The 27,929-nt window shown below is 32.5% G+C and overlaps 2 protein-coding genes across 3 annotated transcripts; one reads left to right on the top strand and one right to left on the bottom strand.

The window, feature by feature from the left end:
- The first annotated feature begins 12,469 nt into the window (after positions 1–12,469).
- On the top strand, positions 12,470–14,017 carry LOC144545719 (gamma-glutamyl peptidase 5-like). The gene is made up of 4 exons (XM_078294266.1): positions 12,470–12,903; positions 13,015–13,179; positions 13,353–13,520; positions 13,735–14,017. Exons 1-4 carry the CDS (start codon positions 12,586–12,588, stop codon positions 13,840–13,842), a joined length of 759 nt encoding a protein of 252 aa, XP_078150392.1. The 5' UTR covers positions 12,470–12,585; the 3' UTR covers positions 13,843–14,017.
- Positions 14,018–16,605: 2,588 nt separating this feature from the next.
- On the bottom strand, positions 16,606–21,025 carry LOC144545981 (LEAF RUST 10 DISEASE-RESISTANCE LOCUS RECEPTOR-LIKE PROTEIN KINASE-like 1.1). Of its 2 annotated transcripts, none has more exons than XM_078294531.1 (4): positions 20,311–21,025; positions 19,298–19,327; positions 18,388–18,648; positions 16,606–17,811 (listed from the first exon to the last, which is right to left on the bottom strand). In XM_078294531.1, exons 1-4 carry the CDS (start codon positions 20,972–20,974, stop codon positions 16,880–16,882), a joined length of 1,887 nt encoding a protein of 628 aa, XP_078150657.1. In that variant the 5' UTR covers positions 20,975–21,025; the 3' UTR covers positions 16,606–16,879. The 2 variants fall into 2 exon arrangements, with proteins under 2 accessions (XP_078150657.1, XP_078150658.1); XM_078294532.1 differs by having other exon boundaries at positions 20,317–21,025.
- Positions 21,026–27,929: the final 6,904 nt, after the last annotated feature.

Below are 27,929 nucleotides of genomic sequence, written 5' to 3'. Positions count from 1 at the left end.
GTACTCAAGTTTTATTTATATAAATTATGATTATGAGTATCATTTATTAATAAAAATATCAGTTTCAGATGGAGAAATTTATATGTTTGTTGATATAGATGGAGATAAATATATAATTGATTATATTAAGATAATGTTTCATTAAAAGAGCAATTTTATTCCTAAAATCATAATAATAAGATGAGTAATTAGATCAATGGTGATTTTTTGGGTTCTCCAAGATGGTGTCACATATCAATTATCCATTAATAATTTAGAGTATGACACACGCTTTGACTTTCTTTGTAATAAAAAAATATTAAAGAAAATGATAGGGAAGGAATTCACAAGTAACCAAAAGGTATCAGTCAAATAGTGGGGATTTAATTAATAAATAATTACATTAGTATTAAGTTGGAAAGAAGTATCATAAACAAATATTTGTAGTCAATTCAGAGCATTAATTGTTTATATTTGCAAACTTTATTCTTCCATGAAATTCCTTAGAACACATTACAATTTTATATTACAACTATTAGTCATTTGATGTGGTCACCAGATATTAATATAATTTTATTTGACTAGACATTCATTTTGTAAAATTATTAAATAATAGTAAGCAGTGCATCATTATTCAAATAAATGCAATTATTAAATTGAGTATACTATTATGATTCTTAAATTGACTTAGAATTTAAGAACCACCAAATTAATTGTTGACAAATAAAATTCTATAACTTTCTCACTTAAGTTATTTCTTTAATTAATTGAGTTAAATTCTTAATATTTGCCTGAATAGGTACCATTTAAATTTTTAAATATATTATCCATGTCATTATCAAAGGTCGGCCAAATGCAAAATTTTCACTAATAGAAATATATAATAAACTTGAAATAAATTTAAAATGATGATTAAGTAAAAATTTCTCTGAAATTGTCAGGAACAACAGGCAAATTTAATATTTTAATATTCCGATTTTTGAAAATTAAAAACATTTCAGCGGGTCATGCCTGGCAGCATATTCGTCCATTTTGCCAGTGATAAATATATATATATATATATATATATATATATATATATATATATATTTCGTGAGAAATTGGGCTTCAATTTCGGCTTGCAATTATCTTCCAAGTTGACTTAAATTCCTGTTCCGATTCTAATTCCAATTTAAGTCAACATATTACCGCAATATTAAAATCTGGTATCAGTCGACTTCTTTTGAATGATAATTTCTGTATGAAAATACAAAAAAAAACAGATGGACTACTGGAGGAGAGAAACCAATGACTGGTACAAAAAAGTGGTACCGGTCAAAAGAAGTGGCAACAATAAACAGGAAAGTCAATGTTAACTGGGAATGATTTTATATTGCAAAACAATGGTACTGGTACAAAGGATTGTGTACCGAACAGGTACACAAACATGAGACTTGGTACCAGAGGGGTGCATGCATGTGCAGTTCAAGCGAGTCAACATGCTATCTTCGAAAGAAAAAAAATATATAATAGAATGCAAATAACAATGATTTCGTATTCGATTCTCTATAAGATAATGAACAAATATAATATTAAATATAATCAATTTTATTCGTAAATAAAACTATACAATATTGAGAAAAAGTTTTGGTCCATAACTTTCTGTTTACATTTTGTTCAGAAAACCTTATCTACTCTTATTTAACCGTTTTTAACGGACCGATACCCACATTAATTCCAACGAAAACTCAAATACATGTATATAAACCTTCCTTTTCTGATACGTCTCTTTCTATTTTCTTTCGACGTTCACTATGTTTCTTCAAAACAAAATAAACATAACAGCTAAGATCTCAAATCAAAAGTAACAACTATTTCCTTGCTATCATCACTGAGACGAGTGAAAATTAAGGTCACGAGTTCAGAATCTATGAAATCTCTCTTCCTCCTGGATCGCCGGTTCAACTGTATCGGGTCGACAGTGACCCGCGATTGAGAACGTCCGTACCAAACCGCGAGTTGCGCCCGTCTAGGCTATTCCAGGTAACCCTGTTACGAACCCTAGATCTAATAGATTTTGTGCTCCCGTACGCTACTGAGCTCTGAACATTCGATTGCATACCAGTTGGATCTTTTGATTTTTCTGTCGTTTTCCTGATGAAAAGTAGAATTGGACGGAGTAAGTAATTTTTCTAATAAAAAGTCATAGATTTTACTAGTTTTCTACAGTTCTTTGAAGTATCAATTGAATTGTCGTTTTCTCAAATTGGACGGAGTAAGTGGTTCATACAAATCATGAACTACTTGTAGATTGTTTTGACAATTAGAAATTACCTAAGCACGCTTACCATGATAGCATCCCTCAGCCAAGCTAGAGGCAGTAATTTATTTATTCCAGTATGGACTATGGTATGGATCTCTCCACAAATAAGATGGCATGGGCATTTTATCAAATAGATGTAGTGCGTGCCTTCTTTTTCTTCATTCAACCACCGTTGTTTGTTTGCATTAATTACTAGCAATCAAAGAAAAACAATGATTCCACATAACAAGGACAACAAATTAAGCTAAGTGAAATAAGTTTTAATTTTCATGCAGTGCCGGTGGATCTACAATTACCCGCAATCATTGCATTTGCATTCGATCAAACACCTTGTGTGCATGATCAAACCCATAATCTCCAATGCTTAATACTACAAACTTGTCGGTTCTTTGAAAAATCTATAAGAAAATATATTTATATCTTGTACAAATCGCTTAATCGATTAAAATGCTAATTAATCTCTTGTTATTTAATAATGCTAGCTAGCTAGTTGTTGATTAATTGTTAATGATGTGCAAGTTCTTCAAGAGCCAAAGGACTGAGTTTTCAGGGGGGAATCACACAGTATTTTGCTGCCCGTTTACTACAGCAGCTTCCCCGGTCTCCTACACCTACCCCTTCATAGTAAAATTGGCACCTACTATATACTTGTATATGAACAATGATGTATTACAACTTTTGAAATGTTGTGTTTGTTGAACAATGATGTATTACAGTTTGCAATTATTATCTTTGTAGTTAACATATATCAGCTTACAATATTGAAGTGTTATAGTTTTAATTTTTTCAATTTTTATTTTTGATGTTCTGGATGTCGTATACATTCAATTGCTTTATAGTTTACATCTACTAGTTTTACAGTATTGGCATTTTGTAGTTTGTTCGTTTTGTTTTTACATTTTAAGTTGTCAGTTTTACAGTATTGAAATTTTGTATTTTTTACATTTTGTTTTATCGTTTTCATTTGCTAAATTTACATTATTGAAATCTTATAGTTTGTACGTTTTGTTTTTATAGTTTAAGTTGATAGTTATATTGAAAATTTGTACTTTTTACATTTTGTTTTAATGTTTTCATCTGCTAATTTTACATTAGTAAAATTTTATACTTTGTACATTTTATTTTTATAGATTAAAGGTGGCAGTTTTAAAGTATTGAAATTTTATAGTTTGTGCATTTTGTTTCATAGTTTTCATCTGTCAATTTTGCATGACTATAATTTTATAATTTGTACATTTTATTTTTATAGTTTAAAGGGGACAATTTTATAGCACTAATTATTTAGATGATTTTTTGTGTGTTGATTAAATAAAGAAAAAAAATTTTAAAAATTAATTTTGCCTTTTTTATCACATATTTTTTTCAAAATAAGTACTAATAACTAACACTACCTGCCAATAACTTCCAATAACTGCAATTTTAGAAAGTACAGTAAGTGGTCCCTCTGAAAGTAAATATTTTTGTCCTATTGTACAAGTTGCAAACTTTTACTAACAAACTTGGGACCACTTTGAATACCAGCTTGTTGATATTTTATTAACTGATGTATTTTATGTGATATATTTTTTTGAAAAGATATTTCATGTGATATATTGTGTAAATATACAGAATGAAGGAAAAATTTTACAATATTCGCGCAAGTCAAATGACAGTTTTTCTGTGGACAAACTGTGGACAACTAGTTGTGGACAATTAGACGCTTCCTACAATATTAATCATTATATCAAGAATGGTTTGTAAAATATTTTTATATGATTTCTTATAATTTGTTTAGTAGATATTCAGAAAATGGTTGTACTTATTCACAAATTAATCAGATATTGATATATAAATATTATATGTAATTTTTTAATTAGTAATTTGTATTTAGTAAAAATAACAGGACTAAAAATTATGTTTTATTTAATAAATTATGATATTATGTAAGTGATGTGTAAAAATAGAATTGGGCTTAATAAATGCCATGTTTTAATTCACATTCATATTTTGCGATATTAAAGTTCAAATAGTCGATTTAAACTGTTTAACTTGATCTCCTTATTAAATTGTGCTGGAAGATCAAAATTTACATTGAAAAAAAATAGTATTTTTTAAAATTATTTTAAAAACACTGTTTTTTGTAGGTCTTGAATTTTCTGAAAAACAACGATTTAAAAAATTAAAAAATAATAAAAAATTTCTAAAAAAATAAAATTGTTTGTTTCCAAGCACATTTCAATATGAAAATCATTTTGAACAGTTCAGATCGACATTTTGAACAGTTCAGATCGACATTTTGAACTTTAAAAATAATGCTATGAGTGTGAAGTAAAACTCACATTGTACTTCATGAAGCACGATAACCCAACTCTGTAAGAATAATATATTATTTGTTATATGTTTTAATTACATATTTATATTACATTGGCTATCACTTTTTGATAATTATTTATTATTCGTTGTTATCTGTTTATCTTAACTGATAAAGATAGAGTATATGTAAGACTAATTTTAAAGGAGTAAGGATACATAAATATCTCGATCTCATCTGTATCGTATCCATTGACACTCCTACCTATGCATATAGCATAATTTGAATAAATATAGTAAATATTTTGAAAAGAAATACGAAAAGGCTCATCATATTATTGGAGACTAACTAGATAATAAGAACACCGATTTTTTTTAATGATATTACTAACTTTAAAATGGATATAAACAGCAAATAAAATTAATTCAAACTATTTTATTCTATAAGGCCCAAAAAAAAATAAAGCTTTTTCTGAGTGCGTATCCTCTGAGATATCTCAACTTTTGTGTGACCGACGTGTCCGGTGCCTATTCGGGAGTGATGTAGGGGTCAGAGTAATGTGTGCTTTGAGATTCGTGCAGAACGTATTTAAACGGTTGAGATTTTCCATAAAGTCACGCAAAGTTTGAGATAACTAAGAGGATATGAATTCGCTTTTTCTAGTGCATGACAAGTAAATAAAACATCATTAATTTCGGGCCTTAAAAGGTCAATAAATATATTGTTATCAATTTATTATTGGGCCTGAAATATTGGGCTTGATATTACTTCTTCCAAGTATGATAAAAGGCCCATTTAAATTAACTATTTTAGTTGTAAAAGCCGAATAAATGAGAGGTAGAAATGCTTTCAATTTCACGTGTTCATTTATTTGTAAACTGTAATTTTTGTTTGAACGGGAGAATGTTGCAGTTCATAAACAAGGTCTATATTCCATTTATGCACCTTCTTTTTAATAATTTCCCAAAAAAATAAAATAATGAAACCCAGTTTTCACCCGCTAAATGAAGACCATTAGACCAAAGATGACAAAAGATTACCTCTAATCATGACACGGCGCGATATTACATGATTCGCTTATTGGGTTCGGGTTTGGAGATCTGACTCGAACCCAATTTGTTGAATTCGGGTTGGAGATCTGACCCGAACCCAATTTGTTGAACCCCTGAAATTTAGAATTTGTATCCTCTGCATTAACTCAAAAGGAAATCTTTTGAGTTAATGAATCCTGATCATCCGATCTGTTCTATGATTCGTGTACACTAGATCCGCACTAATATTAAAGGGTCTCTATATCATAAGCATGGACCGGATTAGCTCTGTTTAAAATCTGACGGTTGAGATTCATTACCTTCCATTTTGAGTTAACGCAGAGGATACGCATTGAGAAATTCACGACGAACTCTGAGACCCTAATAAACTGGAGAGAAGGAAAGCGGCGTCCATTTTCAGCCGTTTCGCCGTTGTCTAATGGCGGCGGTGGTGGGGTCCGTGCCGCAGTCTAAACCGATTGAACTCGCCAAAGCGGCATCCATTTTCACCCGCTTCGCCGCCACCGCCGGAACCGGATCCGAAGGCGGAGCTCAGCACGCAAAGGCTGCGTACCTCCGCCTCGCCTCCTCGGCGTTCGACGAGCTCGTGCGGCTACAAGGCGATGTAGGTGTGGGTGAGAAGGAAAAGAAGAAGAGGCTTAGAATGAGCAGCAATGTAGAGATTGTTGATTCGGATGTGAAGTTACACAGAATAAAGAAGTAAAAGGTACTTCTTTAGCAATTAGATGTGATGTTTCACATTTGGATAATTGTACTGATGTATTTGCATGTCGGAGACCAATTTTGTTGTTTTATATAAACAGTTCAAGATTCATTAATATTGTTTTCTGAGTAAGTTCGAAATTCAAAGTTACAATTTTTGCATTGCGGATATTTATAGATGGTTGAAACCAGTACAGCATCTGACATAATCTACCAGTATTTTACCAAAATCTGTAAGTTGAACACCTTTTACTATGTAAATTGAACACCATTTACCGGTATTATACCATAATTTACCAGTATTGTACCAAAATCTGTAAGTTGACATAATTTACCAGTACTATGCTACAAGATGCACCCAGCTTATACACATGCTGGTTATGTAATCAATTCTTCAATTTTATTTTATTATAAAGCAGATACGAAAACAGATACCTATAAAGTAATATAGGGAAGAAATCGTGTTGATAGTAATTTTGGGTTTATTATTCTGCCAGACTCCATTGGATTGATTTCTCAGTGTGATTAGTTGATCTTTTCTTTCCTTTTGTAATAGAAAACAAGCAGCGCTAGTACACAATTAGATGATTTTGGTTTTATATAATGTTAAATTTTGTCTCTGTTTATTCTGTTGTATTTTTCATTGTGGTACTTGTCTTGCTTGGTACCTACCAGTTAATCCATGTGACGTCTGATGTCATGCAAACTACTTGTACTTCTGAATCGTTGCTGAATAAAGGTTTTCTAGAATCTTCTCCTTTTCTTATTCTTCCTTGAAAGTGTCACAATTCTAGGTTATCTACATTTTCCGGTTCTGTTTCTAGTTAATACAAGTTGCTCCTTTTTGGATTCCCACAGTGACTACTGTTTCTCAATTTTTACTTTAAGCAAATAATCATTGGGTTATTCCTGAGTATAAATAATACTTTGTTTGCGTATTATATAGTTCATAACTCATAACCAAAATTGGTAATCATTATGGGTATCTTAGTTTCTGATAGGCAAATAGGCATAGAATCTTCTGAAGAATAGTGCTTGCTATTATGATGGCAACAAAACAATCTCTTCCTATAGAGATACACATTTTAGTATGGATTAGAATTGAAGGAATTTCAAAGAATTACATACCGATGGGCTCCTTTTATTTTATATACTTCCAAATTTTAAATTGAAGATTTGGCTCCTTTTCATTCTAGATATAAGACAGTAACCTGCCTCTAACTTGTTCAACACCTGAATTTTTCGATCTGGATCTATTAGAATTTAGTGGAATATATACTGCTATGTTGGAAGTTGGTGACCTATGCGACGATAAGCTGGAATTTAGTGGAAGATAAATGATCCTACATTCCAACTTGCTTCTAGATTAATGGTCTTGTATAAACCAAAGACTTGACATAAATTTTTGGCAGTGCACTAGGCAAGTAAATCACTGCTACCAGTTTACCAATTTCTAGTGGAACCCATTGTATAGTCTGTTTGGTTATGAGTTTAAATTATTACCAGCATATAAAGAAACTAACAGATATTTTGTTATTATTATCCAGTGCATAGTGGGGACCTATGAGTCCCCACTTGTTGACCTAGAAATCTTAATCAATCCCATATCTAGGCTTTAGTAGTAGCATGCTAGATTATATTCTCTCTTTCTCTCTCTCATGGTTCAAAACATGTCCTGATTCAATGAACCTCACTACTGGGAGAATAATGGCCTTATTGTTGGAGCAAGTTGCAATTTTAACTAGGAAAGAGGAATATTTTGTATGAAATGAGGAAAGAGTATCCTTGGCTGGATTCTATTCCTTAAACTCGACCACTGGTATGGCAACCAGTTGATAAAATGGATAAGTTAATGAATCGGATTTGGAAAACTTTGTACCTTTTTGTATCCTTTATATGGCTATTGTGTTGAATATGGTGCACAAAACTAAAGATAAGAGTCTTGTCATTTTCATCTGTTGAAACTCTTACCAAAGTTATTGTTCTTAATCAAACGCAATACTAAGATAGGATAGCCATACAAGTATTTCATCTTACCCAGGCTGTTGCACTATGTTATGTATGTTCAAATTTGGTAAATTTAGCTAGTCAATGCCAAATAGCATTTTTTTTTAAATATTAAATTTGGTTAAATAAATTAAATGTTGTTTCAGAAATCATAGATGCAAGTTGGTGTGGTTTGATGTAATTTTGCAAGATCTTGCACCTTGATTTGCTTTACTTTTTGCTGTACGCGCATTAATATTGCTCCTCATCATTGTAGTGTATACTGATCTGCATTATTATTGTAAAATTCTATACTCGTGAGTATCAGGATTCTTTGGTATGTTAGAATTTCCTTTAATTTTTTTTAATCATGGAAGGATATCTTTGGAGGTGCTTTCCTTTAAATTTTTTTAATCATGGAAGGATATCTTCGGAGGTGCTATTTAGCTCTCTGTTTCTGGTTCAATTCATAAATAATTTGGGTATAAATAAAAAAATGATAAAGAAATGTTAAGAGTACACAATGATTTGTTTAATTAGTAACCATGTTTCTAATTTAAGGAGGGGATAGGGTTGATAATATTAGTTCCTGTGGAAGAAATGGAAGAAGGGAAATATTATTCCTGGTAATCTGAGATTCAAAGGAACCAAAATTATACATGGTAACCCCCTTCCCACCTTCCTAAAATGAATATCTTTATTGAAGGCTAAAATATGGATCTGAAGAACTAATAAGTGAATATAATCAGGAACCTTACAAATTCTGTTCCTTCTAATATAGTGACTCAGAGGCTCTCTGTCTGGTATTTTCATGCAAATTGTTTTATTGGAAACTATGAATCTATTCCTAAGAAGCCGCCATAGAAAAGTACATCAGTATCAAGTTCTTTTTTTCTTTGTTGTATTCTACTTTCTAGTTTTAAGAATTTTTGCTTGTTTGGCATTAAACGAGCAGCATATACTAGAGATGAAATTTTGTGTCAATGGTACAGTACATGATAATTAATTATGCAATTATTGGCAGAGCCAAGAAGAGTGCATGTAATTTTTGTTTTAAAAATTAAAATTGAAAACAGTCCTGTATTACAAAATATGAATGAAACACAGTTATAGGAATTACTTAATAATTATGTGTACATACACTGGTAATACTGGTACCATTTAAATTCTGACAGAGTAGTACTTGGTGGTGGCCTAGTGATTTTTTGTGTTGTAATTTCTTGTGATCTGAAATAATTCCCAAGTTAGTTGCTCATCAAGGCAAAGATGTCATGGTATATTTCTACTTTTCTCTTTGAGTGGAGTATTGCACATGAAATTTAATTGTAATCGGTTTCTTTTTTATCTTGCCTTTAATGAATGTAGACGGTTTTGAATTTGTAGTTCATTCCCTATTTGAAAATACTATTATTTCTCAATTTGGTATTGGGAAAGGACTTTGATGAGAACTTTGTCTAACTGCACTAAAACATAAATACTTGAGTGGCATAGTTATTTATATAAGAGGAGGGTTCAAATGCCTCCATTTTTTGTCTCCATCATGCCTCCATTTTTAAAAACTTAAATAACTCAAAGTTTAAAACTTAAACATCAAAATAAAACCGTTAGATGTAATCTATATTATTTTCTCTATGTGCCCATAAAAAATTATCACATTTTGATTTTGCTTTTATATGAATCAATAAGTTGAAAAATCAACGCCTAGAAATTATCCACATTTGTATACATTTTTACAAGCTCAAGATGACAATTAAAACAAAGTTGAAATGTCATAATTTTTTATATGTGCACAGATAAAATGATATAGTTCATATCCAACGATTTTATTTTGAATTTTAAGATTTAAATTTTGAGTTTAATAAAGTATTAAAAAATGGAGGCATGATGGAGGCACAAAAAATGGAGGTATTTGAACCCTCCTCTTTATATAATTTGTTATCTCAATGTAGTGGTACAAATCTGTTGGCGGCACCTGTTATTTGGGTTATGAGTTATGCTGTGTGAGTATTTATTCAAATTAAATAAGCTCTAATAGAAATATTTCAGTAATATGCAATATAAATATCAACCTTACTGCTAACCCTGAATTTGGGCTGTATTATGTGAACGTTTTCTCTCCTTTTTCTAAATATATGCATACATTTAAAGGTATGATATATGAGGAGGGATCCAATTACACTTTTTTTGGTGACACCGAATTACACTCTCGATTTTCAAAGTTTTTAAAGTTCAAATAGTCGATTCAAACCGTTTAATATAATTGATATATTAAAATGTGCTTGCAGATCAAATTTTATATTTTTTGGATTTTTTTTACTATTTATTAAGTATTTAATAAAATTGCTATATTTAGACCATTGAATTTTTGTACCCATCTTAATAAATAGTAAAAAAATTCAAAAAAAATATAAAATTTGATCTGCAAACATATTTTAACATATCCATCATGTTGAATGGTTTGAATCGACTGTTTGGACTTCGAAAATATAGGGGTGTAATCCGGTGTCACCAAAAAAAAGTGTAATTGGATCCCTGATATATATTGATATATATTGATTTTTACTCCAAGGATACATTAATTCCATAATACATGTTTCATTTTTTCTACTGTAGTACATCATGTACTGCATGTAAATTATGTGTTAATTAATGTTCTACATGGCCTTGACAGCTTCTGTCAAGTTCTCAAAAAAAAAAAAAAATTAATGTACTACATGGAATTAATAGGCCCACTCTAGATAGTGTGAAATGAATTGTACCATGTCGAGAACAGGAGAATATAATCTTATAAAGTTTAGTTTGGTGTAGCTGATTCAGATTCTCTCTGCTTATTTGTTACCAAAATCTCAACCAAAAGGGGATGAAAACACAAAATGCATCTTCATGACTTAATTAATTCCAACAGATTCTCTCTGTTTGATTATACTCCAAGTTTTGTTTTTTTTTTTTTTGAATCTTGCAAGAATTTTTTATTCTTTAATGTGAAACCGTGTGCAACAGCATATAATCAAACAAGGTGGCGCAGAGAGAGAGAGAGGAAAAAAAAAAAAAAACTAGTAGTTTTATTTGATTATTCTATTCTAATATTTTTGATTCGCCTTGCACTATAAGCTTTTAAAGAATTGAAGAATCTTGACAATTTCATATCCATTACTTGCATTACGAATTTACGATCAATGAACTTACCAGGAATTTGCTTTTCTAGAAAATCTCTTTATTGTGGGAATTATAATATGTTTTGAGAAAATATTTAGCAGCTATCTTCATTTCTGATATATATATATCATCATGACATTAAATCAAATCAGTCCATGATAAATTATTAAAAATAAACTGATTAAGAAAAACCTATTGAATAAAAATGTGGTTAAACTGAATTATATACTGAATAATAATGTGATTAAATTGAGCTGTAAAAAGCATTTTAAAAATTGACTAAAAGCAGCATAATTCCTTCTTTTTTAACGCTATAACTCATTAAAAATGAGCTTTTATTATCAGGGAATTGATTTTGCACAATGATTTTGAGGGCCGTTAAAGATTATATTTTTTCTTTCTTTCTTTGATTCTAGGCAATAAGGCTTATGTTAGTTAATTAATTAATTAATTACTAATTGAATATTGGTCCAAATTCCTACACTTAAATTGAATTCTGAAATATTTTTATTTTTGAGGTCTTGTAATTAAGCATTAAATTAATCATTAATTACTTAATTGGAAGTTGATTTCTCTTCCACAATTTTATTTGATAAAACCAGAGTTTTATTTTGAATAATTCCAATAATTGTATTATATGGTTCAATTGAAAGTAATATTGTAACAAATAATGCAATTGTTATATATTTTTTTCCTTGCTTCCGATTAGAGGTCTCAAGTAAACCTATTTAAATCAATACTTAATTATCAAGAAACCTTTTACCATAAAGACAAATTGCAACGCAAGTGCCATTCTTAATAGATGCACTTAATTAGCAGTAATTGGATTCCACTAAACCTTAGTGAGATCTTGATTGACTTCCATATGAGGAATCCCAGCAACCCACCACCATGTGTAAATATTGACAGAGCTTTGTTACTTTACACAGCGCACAAACGATATAGACAAAATGAATAAGCATAGGACTGATGTGCTGCGTAAAGATAAAATAGCTCTATCAATATATTTACCCCCACCTCTATACACTTCTGTATAAATATAGACCTTGAAACGCCTCTACTCTTATAACAACAAGCCCAATTCAAATCTGAAACCACCTATTCTCATTTTGGCAACCATGAAGGGGGAGAATATGAAGCGATATGCACTTCTCTTAGCTGCAAAAGACTCCGATTACGTGATCAAAATGTACAACGGGTACTTCAATGTGTTCGTGCAGGCTTTCGGTGACGAGGACGAAAACTGGGACTTGTTCCGGGTGGTCGATGGGGAGTTCCCAAAAATGGAAGAACTAAACAAATACGACGGTTTTGTGATTAGTGGAAGCCCCAACGATGCATACGCAAATGACCTCTGGATCTTGAGGCTTTGCTTCCTCATACAAAAACTTCATGCCATGCAAAAAAGAGTCCTGGGAATTTGCTTTGGCCACCAAGTAAGCTTATACATGCAATAGTTAGCATGATATTGAAATTATACATATATATATTATTTTCATTATATTTCAGGAAGGAAATTTTATGTATATGTATTGACTATTTATTAGGTACTATGTCGGGCATTGGGAGGCCGCGTCGGGAAGGCGAGAAGTGGATGGGACGTAGGAGTTAGGAGAGTGATAATGGCAGAAAGCTTGTTTCAATGTAGGTTTCTTGATGAATTTGGGGAGATTCCTCCCTGTGCTAAGATCCTTGAATGCCATCAAGATGAGGTATATATACTATTCTACTTCTTTTCCATAAATTACCAGACATATATAGTTTCGGTGTCCCTTTTTTATATATCTAGTAAAATTTCATCGTTTTCTTTTTTAAGTAATAAGTCAAATTAATCCACAAGTTGATATATGTTTAGGATCAATAATGTTTATTGTTCAAAAATTAGGTGTTGGAGGTGCCGCCCGGTGCTGAGATTCTAGCATTCTCAGATAAGGCTGGAGTTGAGATGTTTTGTATTGACGACCACATTTTTGGCATTCAAGGGCATCCCGAGTACACGAAAGATATCTTGTTGAATCTAATCGACCGTCTCACTTCGAATGAACTTTTGGATGTAAGCTATTGTGATGAGTGCATGTATATATATATATATATATATATATATGCTTGTAATTATGACCAAATACCTCATCATGCATGAGAAAGACATGACGAACGATATGCGAAAAGAGACTTTTTTTTTGTTACAAAAGAAATGATAAATTTTATAAACTTTGAATTTTAGTATTTGTTACATCAATTAGTTATTTTATTTTTGGCTTTTGCAGAGAGATTTTGGTAGTGATGCAAAGGCACAGTTGGAAGATGATGATGCTGAAAGAGACTTTTGGGAGAAGCTCTGTAAAAGCTTCCTTAAAAGGAATGTAGAGATTTAGTACCATTGTGTTGGGTCACATATATATACTCATGACCTCTTATTTAACAGTATATGGTTTCCTAATTTGACAAGGTGCTCTGTTTTTGCACCCGATTGTATCCTGTGAAAATTGTTAGATTTGGTGTCACTTCCTTTAAATGATTAATGAGTTTATAATAAAGTTTTGAGTGCCAGATGCAAATAGCATTTTTACTTTGTGTTTTTTTTTCTTGCTTGATTTGGCGTTATTCTAAGTTTTTAATTCCAAATAAAAGAAACCTTTTCACATTGAATTAAATTATCTCCATCAAACCTTCTCAATGAATAAAAAATATTGACTGAATAAAGTCTCATAAATCTTGTATCACATAAGTGGTTGCGTCACACTGAGAAAACGGTTAAAGTTTTAAGTTCCTGTTAAAAGTATATTTTTATTTTTAAAGTAATGCTTCCATTTTTTTGTTAGTCCAACACTAAGCTCTCTCTGTTTTTTGCTTTGAGTAATGATTGAACAGAGCAGTTTTGGCTTCATGCAACACACAGAATATGAATCAAAATAGCGCTGCATATGGTTCGTGCACTGCGTGAAGCAAAAATTGCTCTGTTAAAATATTTACCCTTTCATTGCACACCAACGTTTTAATTAAGGAATTGGCTGTTCAAACTTCATTATAATTTCCTTTAGCATGTAAAAAAATGAAATACTTTTCTTTTGAAGGTTAAAAAAAAATGAAATAATTTTATCCATATATGCATAACTATGTGAAATGAAAGGAAGGACCACTTCAATTACTCTTAATTTTTATGGTAAAAGAACAAAGTTACCATGAATATTTTTACCAGTATCTATCTTGGTTTCTGTAGAATATGTTCTTAGCACATTATTCTCCAAGTAAGAATATACAGGACCACCAACTTAAATTTTTTGTGACAGTATGCAGATCTGTAGTTCTGTGCCTGAGATTCTCTCTGGGTGGCATGTACCAGTGCTTATCCCACCAGTAATTTGGTATGGAATTAATTATGCACTATTTGCCAAATTGGTCTTGGATTGTGCTCGTACCATGCATATATACACAAGCAGTTATTTGGTTTTACAAATTTAACTGGTAAATATGCTTCCTGGTAAAAACCCATAATTTTGTCATATCAAAAGAAAACGAAAAAATTAATAAGATGGCTGGCACATGATCTTAGTTCATATATATACTTTAGTGTTTCTAAATCATTGTTATCAACTATTTTGACCGACTAATATTTTTCTTTTGATTAAATAATATTTAAAGAAGGCTCAAAAGCTGTTTTCATCATTACTCCCATCTTTATTTATGTTTTCAAAGTTCAAACAATCAATTCCAACCACTCAACATGATATCCACATATATATATATATATATATATAGAGTAAGGCTTGGGTGCTATGGATAGCATAGAGGGCTACGGTGCTACGGCTCAATATTCGAGTTTTCAAAATCCTAACGGTTGATCCGAACCGTTCATCTTGTTCTCCATATTAATATGTGTTTGGAGACCAAATTTTACATTTTTTGAAAATTTTTTACTATTTTTTTAGATAGGTAGAAAATCAAATATCTGAATGGTGCAGAATTTTTTAGATCAAGTGATTTTCTATCTAGCTAAAAAAATAGTAAAAAATTAAAACAAAATGTAAAATTTGGTCTCCAAACACATATTAATATGGAGAACAAGATGAACGGTTCGGATCAACCGTTAGGATTTTGAAAACTCGAATATTGAGCCGTAGCACCGTAGCCCTCTATGCTATCCATAGCACCCAAGCCTTTCTCTCTCTCTCTCTCTCTCTCTCTCTCTCTCTCTCTATATATATATATATATATATATATATTAAAGGAAATTGCTAATATGCTATGCGTAGCATAGAGGACCTCCGTGCAAAGGCTCAATATTTGAGTTTTTCAAAATCCTAACGGTTGATCCAAACCGTTCAACATGATCTCCATATAAATCTGTACTTGCAAACCGTTCAACATGGCCTCCGTGCACTTGATTTGAAAATTATGTACCCTTCAGATCCAGTGATTTTCTATCTATTTAAAAAAATAGTATAAAAATTCTAAAAAATATAAAATTTGGTTTGCAAATACATATTCATATGGAGATCATGTTGAAGGGTTTGGATCGACCGTTAGGATTTTTAAAACTCAAATATTGAGCCGTTGCACGGAGGCCCTCTATGCTATGCGTAGCAACATAGCCAACTCCTTATATTAAAATATGCTTGCAGACAATTTTATATTTTTTCAAAAAATTAACTTTGTTTTTTTTAGATAGATACAATAATCACTATTTTTGAATGGTGCAGAAATTGTAATTTTGTACCTATCTAATAAAATATACATAGTAAAAAAAATAAAAAAAAAATAGAAAATTTGATTTCCAAGCATATTTTAATATGGAAATACTAATCAACTTTTGCAATCGACACTCACTATTATTCCAATACAGTCTATGTGATCCTCTGTTAACATTAACAGTGTTTTGAATTAAACATTGTCAGTCTAGTCTATACATAAAATCCCCCTACAAACGGAGTTAGTTTTTGCGATGATGTCTATATAAAGAGTATGATTAATTTTGAGATTAAACGATGACTACATTGAATAACAAGTACCATAGCCATAAGCAGGTCAATGTATTACTCTGCACCATGCATTGCCATGAATTGAAGAACAAATTAGTATACCTATCATAATAATAACAAATTAAACTCAAATTTTAAATTAAGAGAAAAAAGCGTCTCTAGTATCTCAACTAACGAAATTAAAAGACACGAATAATATTGAAGCGTATTGGAAAGCAGAAGTCCAAAACATATTTTTTCGAAAAATGAAAAACTGTACAACAGTCGCGCAATTGTACAGATGCACTCTCATGTAATTTACTCTGGTTGTTCTATATTTGCAATTGTACAGATGCACTCTCATGTAATTTACTCTGGTTGCTCTATATTCTATTTGTACACCCTCTTAGCAAACATAAAAATAGTTGCAATTGAACAACAAAATGTTAGTACCTTATCCGCCAGTATTAGTTATCGTCGAGCTGCTCTTCCAACTATCAGTTGTAGTATCAGAAGAAAAGTTTGTTTCACACTTTAACAGATAAGTTTCTTCCTTTATTATATTTTCCTTGACCATTTTCTCTCCATTATAGTCGCCTTTTTCGATCACTTTTAGTGTCTCCAAAACCTCCTTCATAGATGGTCTGATTTCCCTATCAAGTTGCAAGCATCGAAATACCAGCTCAGCAACCAAAGAAATCATGCACCGCACCTCCCAATTTGAACTGAACCCGAGAGTCGGGTCCACCAACTCGTCCAGCTGACACCTCTGTATTTTGTTTAACGCCATATTAGCAAGGTTGATCTCATCTTTGCTCCTGCTCAAATCTATAGCCCGTTTTGATGAAATCAATTCCATCAAAACAACCCCAAAACTGTATACATCACTCTTGTCAGTAAGATGGTAGCACTGGTGGTACACTGGGTCCACGTACCCAGGCGTACCTTCAGGGACCGTTGAAACATGAGTCACATCCAATGGGAACAAACATGACAAACCAAAATCTCCAACCTTGACATGGAAACCATCATGTAGTAATATATTATTTGTCTTGACATCTCGATGAATTATCGGGGTTTCAACTGCGTGTAAATACGCAAGAGCATTTGCAGTCTCAATAGCAATTGACAAGCGAACCGGCCAAGTTAATGCATTTGCACTAGAGCGGGGCCCATGAAGGTGATCGGCAACGGTGCCATTGGGGACAAACTCGTAGACGAGAAGCAGCTCCTGGCTGGAGCGTGGGGTGCTGCCATAGAGGGTAACGAGGTTCGGGTGTTGGAGACGGGGGAGAATTTCGACTTCATTCATAAATTGCTCCGTGCTTTTGAAGCTGTTCTTGTAAAGACGCTTTACTGCGACTGTGCGTCCATCTTTGAGTATCCCTAGAAAATTTCCAATGTTAATTGTTAATCACTAATATCCACAAGCTCATTAATATCCAAAAGTGCTTTCTTTCAAAAAATAAAAATATCACAAGTGCTCCAATAGAAATCTGGCCCTGAGTTAGTAGGTATTTCAAACTTAGCTCAGACTAAAAACAGAAATTTTTTTTCTTTTTCAAAATAATAATTTTATTTTCCAAAAGTTGCGAAGCATTTTGAAAAAAAAAAGTTAATAAATGATCAATGTTGAATAAAAAAGCCAAAACATTTACCTTACATTACAAATGATAGTATTTATACCTTTATATCAAAAAAATGCTTTCTTCTAAAAAAAAATCATTAGTGCCCCAATAGAATTCAAGGCCCTAGGTAAGTAGGTATATCGAACTTAGCTAGTCAGACTAAGATAATTTTTCTCCAAATTAATAATTTTATTTTCAAAAAGTTGGGAAAGCATTTCAAGAGAAAAATAATAAATAAGGTCAATGTTGCATAGCCCTACCAAGTTCTTTTTTAAAAAAAGGTCAATGTTGAATGCCAAAACATTTACCTTACAATACAAGTGATAGTATTTACCTTTATATACAATGCCAAAACCTCCACGACCGAGCTCTTTTGATTCACTTAATCCTTCAGTTGCCTCCAGAAGTTCTTCATAAGAGAAAATCTGAGTGTATTCTGACTCAACCATCTCGGGATCATGAAAGTATTGATCAGAAACTTCTCTTTGTACCAGAAGCTTTGACGATGATGAGATCAATCTCAGTTTCTTTCGCTTGTAGAAGAGAAGTAACAAACAACATAATGCAAGCACAAATGCGAATCCCACAACGCATCCTGAAGGGTAATCAAATAAAAGTGAGGATCATATCAAAGGGCAATAAATGTTTAAAATTTGATATTTCTGTAAGCTAGATGAAGTTGATTTTCCAAGTAGGTTTATCGAAGTTTCCAAAGCAACCACGCTATTTTTTTTTTTTTTTCCCAATTGAGAATCTCAAAGTATTAGTTCACTTCCAAAAGAATGGAGCAGAGAAAGAGGTTGGTTGATTGAGAAACTTTCTAGAAATGCACTAAATGTAGTCAATGGAATTGGTTTTAATGTTTGAGAATCTATCTCAAAAAAAAAAAAAATGTTTGAGAATTTTTCTCGATTAAATTGTATGTGCATTGTTAGTGTTTGATTATAGCTATTTGGTTGATTTGTATGCAGTCTTGGTTATAGGTTCTGCACTGAGGTATTAATTTCACAAATCCAAAGTGAGTAAATGCTCTGTTTGAATGGGTCCAACAACAAATGCTATTCTTAATTAGTTATTATAAACTATAAATCTCAGAATATTATTGAAGCCCTGCATGAAAAAGATATCTTAACTCTTATTCTAAATGAAAAAAAGTTTAAGAATGACATATATAAAATATAGAGATAACACAAATAGCATGTTTACTTTACTGTAAAACTAAAACAGAAGTGATATATACTTACCTATTATGACTCTTGTTTGCAAGCGATTCTCTGCAATATGGATAAAGAAAGAAATGTCACAAATGAATCATCAATTTAGATAGACTTCATACTTTCTTTTCACTGGACTGAACGTGAATAAAATTTGGAAGTACTAATAAAATACAGTTTAGTTCCAAAGCAAGATAAATAAAAAACCAAATAACATGTGCGCAAATTGTTATCCTTTACACTGTTGATCACAAGTGAGTGCCAAGGTGTTGTTAGCAAAGCGATCAGGTTTTGTTAAAAGATCTCGATTGTCATAATTGATTAGTACATAATTATTACAAGGAAGTTTAGTTTGACATGAGATAGGGAGGCAGGGGCAGGGGAATAGGAAGAATAAGAAGAAAAAGAAGAGAGAAGTTTCGTAATAGTTATACCTAAGTGCTATTCCTGTAACATCAACTAATTTCCCATTATTTGGCAAGAACCTTGAAAAAAAATTGGGAAAGGATTGAAAAATGGAAATTTCTTACCAGCATCTCCACGAAAAATAAATTAGAACTACATGGATCGATGAAAAGGAATCAAGAATACCAGTACTGGAAAAATAAAGAATACCAGTACTAGAAGAAAAATGTTACAGGATGCTTATGCTAAACATTGAGTTAGGCATGAAGTAAAAGGCATCTGATTTGATTTTAGAAGGGAATAAAATAATGCACAATAGGAAAAGGTAGCCATCCTTTTCAAAAAATATGGGAAAATTGGAAAATTTTCAAATGAAAATATGACTAGGCAACATTGAATGAGAAATCAGAAAGAAAAAAGTTAGCTATTATTGTAATAACATTGAACAGTCATAGGCTTAAAGTTTACTTAATCAGCCACCATCTTGTATCTTGTCTATATTTGAACTGATATCTCAAGACCTCATTAATTATGCCAAGGGGAAAAGAAAAATTTACAAAAAGAAAATGGATCAGTCCATAATTTACAAAAAGATTAAAATTAACAGGATAAATTAATAAAATATGGAAGCTACTAACTTTTACCATCTTCAGGATCAAAAACCTCTGTCCAGTTTGCAAAGCAACCGGGCCGCACTGCAAGACGATCTGAGTAACTAGCTGATAGCAGAGTAACCGGTCGACTGTCATTTTCGAATGAGAAAATGGACTCAAAATATGTGTCATCGGAATTGCCAGGCCTCAAACAATTCTGCGTAGGATTATCATCTTCACCAAGAAACAGTGAGTAGCTAAGGTTGTAATCATTTCCAAATATCTTGGGTGGTGATTCTATCTGATCAGGAGGGTAACACCTCACAGAAGAAAGGCTACTATTCAATAATTCATACATCCCCACGTACAAGTTTATAGGACTAGAAAAATTAAAATAAAGATTACCACAGCCAGACTTTTGCAAAGAACTATTAAGATAAGGATCTTGAACCGTAATGGTGTGGTTGTCATATGAGATACTTTCCAATAGTAATGGCCTAGGAATCCATACGAGAAATGGCGTACTATTGTCACATCCAACTGTTAAATAACCCTGACAATTAAGACCCATCGTAAGATCCGATTGGAAGTTGAAAGGAGGCAAAATTTGAATAGAAGGTTTACATGGAAGTGTAGTTGAGCATGATGAGTTGGAGAAGCAGGGATGGAAGAAAATGAAAATAAGACAAGCCAGTACTAAAGCGGCCATTAAAGATAGAACCAACTGAGATATTAAGTTATAGCAATTTCTAAACTTTGGAGAAGACAAGGATACAGACATACTATTCTTGTAACCTCTTGTATAATTTTCCAAGGATTGACGACAGCACAGTTTCCTTTCATTTTGGGGTATTAGATGACCTTGACTGTGATATTGAAAGATAAGACGTAAGGCCCCTACAATTTTGAAAAATATCACCACAAAGATAGTTTAGTTTCTACACTATATGCATCTCTTTAAGTACCCAAAGCATCACTACAACAAAGTAGACACTTTTTGCGAGGGAAAAGAAAAAAACTGAACAATGAGAGTAGTCCGTCGCAAAAAATTACTTTTTTATCCTCGCGAAAAGTGTCTCATTCTTGAACGAAATCTAGGGTAGACTTAATTAGAAAATAATAACAGCAAAATAGTGGAAAAGGTACCCAATTTCATATCACAAGGGAAATAAACAAGTCAGTTATACGTCAATTCTTTTTAACAGTATGTAAATTTCAGAATATTTCGTCAAGGTACAGTAACTTGTAGATGGGTTACTTTGGCCTAAATGTTAGAAAAATATTAGCTGTAATCTTTTTCTCGCGACTTGAGTCTAGTTTTCTGGTGAAAAATTTCATGTTATTGTAAACATAATTATTCTTTGGGGTTGAAAGATAATTGACTTAGTCAAGGTCTTCTCTTATCGCCAAGTACCAGTCTTTACCACCAATTATTCTATCTTCGCATCACCTTGATCCTACCATTGACTGTGAAGTAAACTCAGAAAATATAACAAGAGAACAAACCTATTTATGACAGTTGAGTTTGAAATGGACAGTTCAGATCAGTCTAAAATCTCCGATGACCTTTTTACGGTTTGAGAAGACAATTACGAAAGTTATTTAGACCAGAATAAAAATTAAAACAATCCGAAGCAACAGGTGGTCGAAATAAAAGAGAAGAAATGGCTATACAAATATCTCATTTCATTATCCTGGTAACCTCATACCAGTGTTTTAAAATGCGGCCGCATGGGCCGCATATGCGGCCGCATATGCGTATGCGGTCGGCAGCCGTGCTCAGAATGCCCATGCGGTTTTCCATGCGGTTTTCCATGCGGTTTTGACCATGCGGCCGCATATGCGGTCCGAATATGCGGTCATGCGGAATTTTCCATGCGGCCATGCGGATTAAAAATGCGGCCATGCAGTTTTCCATGCGGATTCAATGGTCTGAATTTGATATTTTTTGTACCCATCTTAATAAATAGTAAAAAAATTCAGAAAAATATAAAATTTGGTCTCCAAGCACATATTAATATGGAGAATAAGATGAACGGTTTGGATCGACTGTTTGAATTTTGAAAATAAAAATATGTTCATTTTACAAATAGGTCCTTATGTCCATAGAAGCCTTTGCCATATATATATATACGTGAATTTTTATTTTAAAATTGATCCGCATATATAAATCCGCATATGCGTCCGCATACCGCATATGCGATATGCAGTGGCCTTCCGCATGCATGAACAAAACCGCATTTTAAAACACTGCCTCATACAGTGTTATATGTAGCTTGACCTTGACCTTGACTTGTGATAAATAACAACTTGACAGCCACTGTCATGTTTTTCAAGAAAAAGACTTGTGACAAATAACAACTTTACACCACGAAGGAAGCACTCTACAAACTTCTAACTTTATTCTCCAATTATACTACTTTTAAAACCAACAACCGACACTACAAGGTACAGCAACACTATAAACACAAAGGATTGATCTAAAAGATAATTAATTGCATTGAGATAAAGTATCTTCAAGTAAATTCCAGAGGAAAATGAGGGCAGTTTTTTAGTCTTTTGGAAAGACTTGGAAGATTTTTGCTTGTAGACTAGGCAGAAAGGAAAATGATATTAAAAAACAAAAGACATTATTATAAGCATGGTTCTGAAAATCGGATTCGGAATCGGAATCGGTTTGTTGACAATGGAATCGGAATTAGATGAATCGGTAGGAATCGGCCGAGTCAACTCGGAAACTCAGATTTTTCCAGAAAAATCTGTTTTTTTTGTATTAAAAATAGGAAAAAAATTGTGAAAAAATAATTAGTGCAATGTAATATTAAGGTCACTTGTTCACCCCTAAAAAAAAGAAAATAGAGATAGAATATAGAAAATAAAAGAAATTCAACAAAGAAAAAGGAAACAGTTAAGAAAAAAAAATCAGAAAACAATGAAGAAATGGACATGGCCATTTACGATAGAAATGGAGAGGAAAAAAAAGAGAAAAACGTTTGAATTGGAGGAACCAGCATTTAGGAAACGGAGACAAGGAAATAAAAAAGAGGGGCTGAGAGCACGGTTCACATTTGTTACAGCTGTGGCCCACTTAGCAGACTCATGTTGCTCTAAGAACCGCGACCATGCAGGATGCACAACACTGTTTCCCTCTCACTTAATCCGACAAGTGGAGCCCACGCCAATCAGCCAATCAACGCCTGCGCACTCCTTAGCCTCTCACATCTGTTAGAAGGGTCCCATGGTTCATCCTTACGGTGTACGTGCGCCATGCCCATTTGCGACTGAAGAGTCATTCTTCTTCATCGGAAACCCACTAAAAATTCAGAAAAAATGGGGAAAATTAAGATCCAAGTTCAAGAATCAAGTAGGTGAGAATCGGCTCAACTCGGATGACTCGGTCTAACTCGGGCCAAAAATCTGATAACTCGGCTGAGTTAACCCGATTCAACCGAGTTTTGATGAAAAAATCGAATGGGTGTGAAACTCAGCTCAGACCGGTCCGATACCGTTCTGACTCGGCTGAGTCAACTCAGACTCGGCCGATTTTTCAATCCATAATTATAAGTTAATAATAGTTATTGTTCTTAAGGTTATTATATAGTTGACTTAGTCAAAGTCTTCTCTTGTCATAATCTGAAAATGACCACCTGATTTAATTTTGCAAGTATCAGTTCTTCCAATACAATTACTTAAATATCTAAGAGTACTCTGTGCTATCGACTGACTTGTTGTCTAGCTAGCTATAGAACGACCTACAAGTCTACATCAACCAAACATGATCTAAATATTAATATATGGGTTTTTTTGTGGGAAACACATGTGCTGTGATTCTTGAGAATCACATGCAGGACCCTGCTTTTCCAAATCTACCCATTCATTTGTTTTGAGATTTGTGCATATAAAACAACATATTTTGAGATTTGTGCATTTAAAAAGATAGAGGGGTGGATTTGGAAAAGCAGGTTCCTGTGATTCTTTTGAGAATCACAGCAGATTTATTTCCCTTTTTGTGATAGTATCCAGATCTGTAGTTCTGCGCCTGAGATTCTCTCTGGGTGGCATGTACCAGTGCTTTTCCCACCAGTAATTTGGTATGGAATTAATTGTGCACTATTTGCCAAATTGGGCTTGGATTGTGCTCATATCAATATATAGGCTTGGTTTGGAAGGAGACAAAATATATAAAATTAAAGGGTGCCCATTTTTACATGCAGCACAAATTCCTTCGTACACAGCACAATAAAATTTTAGGGACGAAAATACCCCTGCTCTTATTTACACAACACAGCTTTGCGCAAAAGCTATTACGAAAATTTGATTTACTTTTGTTACTATTACAAAATTGTAAGTTTTACATACTTGTCAGATAACTGAATTTTTCTGATAATTTCTGATTTAAATATAGTTGGGAAGAAACGGGTCACGGATCACACAAAAGACGGGTGCCCATTTTTACAGCACCAAGTCCTTGGTATACAACACAATAAAATTTTAGGAACGAAAATGCCCCTATTCTTATTTCCATAGCACAGCCTTGCGTCCTTGTCTGTCTTTTGTGCCTTTTAACCCTCTTGATCCGTGACCCGTTTCTTCCCAACTATATTTAAATCAGAGATTATAAAAAAAATTCAGTTATCTGACAAATATGCAAAACTTACAATTTCATAATAATAACAAAAGTAAATCAAATTTTCGTAATAGTTTTTGCGAATGACTGTGCTGTGTAAATAAGAGTAGGGGTATTTTCGTCCCTAAAATTTTATTGTGCTGTATATCAAGAAATTGGTGCTGTAAAAATGGGCACCCAAATTAAAGTAGGTGGTCACAGTGCATGCCTTACTGCTTATAGTAAAGAACATGCATATATACACAAACAGTAAATTGGCTTTACAAGTTTAAATGGTAAATAAGTTTCCTGGTAAAAACCCATAATTTTGTCATATCATATCATAAGTTTCCTGGTAAATTGGCTTTACATGCATATATAGACAATACAGTGCGGCATCAGCTTACAAGGTCTTGGTTCGAGTAGGAAAGGTAAGATGGGAATTTGCCTCAATTTGGAAATACACAATACCCCCTTCTGTCAAGATTTTTGTGTTTCTGCTCCTCAAAAACAAACTGTTGACTAAAGAGGTGATGGCCAGACGAAAGTTTAATTGTCAAGATTTAAGTTGTGTGCTCTGTGAGTTACAGCAAACAAAATAGGCAGAACACTTGTATCTCAACTGCCCCTATGCAAGAAGAGTTTGGAGCAGAGTAGAGTGGTTGATTGGCTATCAGATTCTCTTTCGTAGAAATACTCTGAAGGAGACTTGGAGGGAATCGGTTAAAAGATTTGAAAATAGGCCATCAGTATTTGCACATTGGCAGAGGCTCTTTGTATCAACTTGCTGGTCTATTTGGAGGCAAAGGAACTCAAAAATCTTTGATGAAAAACAGGCACCAGCAGACATGGTGGCAGAATGGGTGATTAGGGAAGCATCTCTGTGGAAGTTGCTAAAAGGAAAGAAGTCAACAACTCAAACATAAATTTCGTATGTTTTGTTTTCCTTTTGTAGGCTGTAAAGGGTGCTAGATAGAGTGTGCTTTGCAGAGACACGTGCATGATTTTGCATGCCACTGTAGCAAAGTAATTGGGCCTTGGCCTTTTAAGTTGTAACCCTTGTTTTGTGATTATTAAATACAAACCCTGGCAGCCTCTGCTTGGCAATTTCAAAAAAAAGAAGAAGACGACGGAAATATAAGATGGCTGGTACATGATCTTTGTTCATATACTTTATAGAGTTTATAAGAGGGGCATCGAATTCAAATTGGTCTGATGTTCTTTTGGAACCATTTGATTCCCTTCAAGATACATACATGTCGTTTCAATATTCATGCTCGCAGCTTTAATATTGGTGCAGAGCAAGCTCGCACATATTATAAAGCGAATTAGACAGTTCCGAATAGACATTGAATTGATTTGGATCCAATACCCATTGTATTCGCCTAACTTCCATATATAGAAAGATTGGTTTTTCCTCTTCAACTGTCTGAATTTCATTGTGAGACCAGAACAATTAATATCAACCGTCTAATTTTAATCGTGTTTCAGATTTGATCTAACCGTAACATTATTCAATCTTTTGTCCAATACAACACGAATCTAATAATAGAAAAACCAATATATTCAAACTGAAATCAGGATGTGAAGTCAAAATATTGAGTAAGGTGAGACAAAATTTTAGAATACAAAATAATTTTGAATCTTATGTACAGTTATAATAAACTATATTTATCTTGACAGTAATAATAATATTCTTTAAAGAACTGTTCATAATATTCAAATTAAAAAATAATTTATCTTGACAATATTAATATTTAATTTAATTAAAAAAATATTTCAGTTAGAAAAACAAACTAAAAATAACTTTGAATATTATGTACAGTCATAATAAACTATATTTATCTTAACAAATATAAAAATAATCATTAAACCACTGTAAATTTTAGAATACAAAATAATTTTGAATCTTATGTACAGTTATAATAAACTATATTTATCAAACAAACATGTGAACAACAAGCAATATTCAAGAAAAATAGCAATCAAATAAGCCAAATCATTTTTCAACTATTGTTAAACCAAATGATTAAATTCATGACATGCTATGGTCAGAAGAGTACATAGAGAAATCTTACAATACTGGACTTGAGATTCATACATGCTCATTTAAAATTTCACGGCCTTTCATCTCTATAGTTTGTCACCATACCAACCGATTTGGTCAACATATATAGTAGCGGGGATGTTATTACGAGGTCTACTAATTTTAGTAAAAATTATATTCTCCTCTTTTCCATTTGATCGATACCTCAAGTACTAAAATGATAGATTGTGCGCTTGCAATAATCTTATTTTGTGTATCTTGGGATTCTTATAAATTTAAAAGCTAAATGTTGAAAATAGATCACGAAAAATCTATATCCTTTTTCCTCATCAATTTAATGGTGGAGGCTTGCACCTGTCAAGAGTTAAACGCCTCTACAATCAATAAACTCCCTTGACAACTAATCATGAACAGTAGACCATCAAGGGTGAACCCAAAAGAAGCAGAAACGTTCAAAGCTCCCATGTCTCCATGAGGCCTTCCCTCTCCCAGTTTCTAAGAGGCAGGCATAATATCAAAAGGGAAACATCCGAGGTCTGGACATATAACAATTTTGCACCCCACAATAATACAAATTATACAAATTATTAAATTATTTATTAATTATTTATTATTTGTCTGTTATCTGCTAAAGTTAACATAGACAAGTATAGAGTACATATAAGACATAGCTACTGATAAAAACAAAATTCTTTTTAAGGAAGAGAAACAAGAACACAATTTCTTTCTATTAATTCTTAAACATATTTTCTTCTGTTAATTAAATACATAACATAATACAACTCTATTAATAGACTCTTACCATTAAAGTAAACCGTTAAAATTCATACAAGAATAGTAAAACAGAATTCTAAAGAGCAGCACTTAAACCAGACAGTTGGTCAGTAAAACTGCCTTGACTTTTTATAGAGAACTCCAAATGACTTAATACCAGAACCAAGTGAAACTAGACTAGAAAACAAGTCAAAAACATAATTAATATGCCCAGGGTGACCTACACTTGCCCCTTCA

The sequence above is a fragment of the Carex rostrata genome, chromosome 28 (genome assembly GCF_964058835.1).
Source record: "Carex rostrata chromosome 28, lpCarRost1.2, whole genome shotgun sequence".
Classification (NCBI taxonomy): domain Eukaryota; kingdom Viridiplantae; phylum Streptophyta; class Magnoliopsida; order Poales; family Cyperaceae; genus Carex; species Carex rostrata.
The sequence above is the reverse complement of the archived record's forward strand: the minus strand, read 5'-3'. Positions and strand labels throughout refer to the sequence as shown.

Excerpts from the sequence above, each read along its gene's own strand:
- LOC144545719 (XM_078294266.1), top strand. The coding sequence starts at position 12,586 with ATGAAGGGGGAGAATATGAAGCGATATGCACTTCTCTTAGCTGCAAAA. Across the intron at positions 13,180-13,352 it reads TTGAATGCCATCAAGATGAG|GTGTTGGAGGTGCCGCCCGG; the intron begins GTATATATACTA and ends TTCAAAAATTAG. Across the intron at positions 13,521-13,734 it reads CTTCGAATGAACTTTTGGAT|AGAGATTTTGGTAGTGATGC; the intron begins GTAAGCTATTGT and ends TGGCTTTTGCAG.
- LOC144545981 (XM_078294531.1), bottom strand. The coding sequence starts at position 20,974 with ATGGCCGCTTTAGTACTGGCTTGTCTTATTTTCATTTTCTTCCATCCC. Across the intron at positions 18,649-19,297 it reads GCAAACAAGAGTCATAATAG|GATGCGTTGTGGGATTCGCA; the intron begins GTAAGTATATAT and ends ATTACCCTTCAG. Across the intron at positions 17,812-18,387 it reads TTTTGGCATTGTATATAAAG|GGATACTCAAAGATGGACGC; the intron begins GTAAATACTATC and ends GAAATTTTCTAG.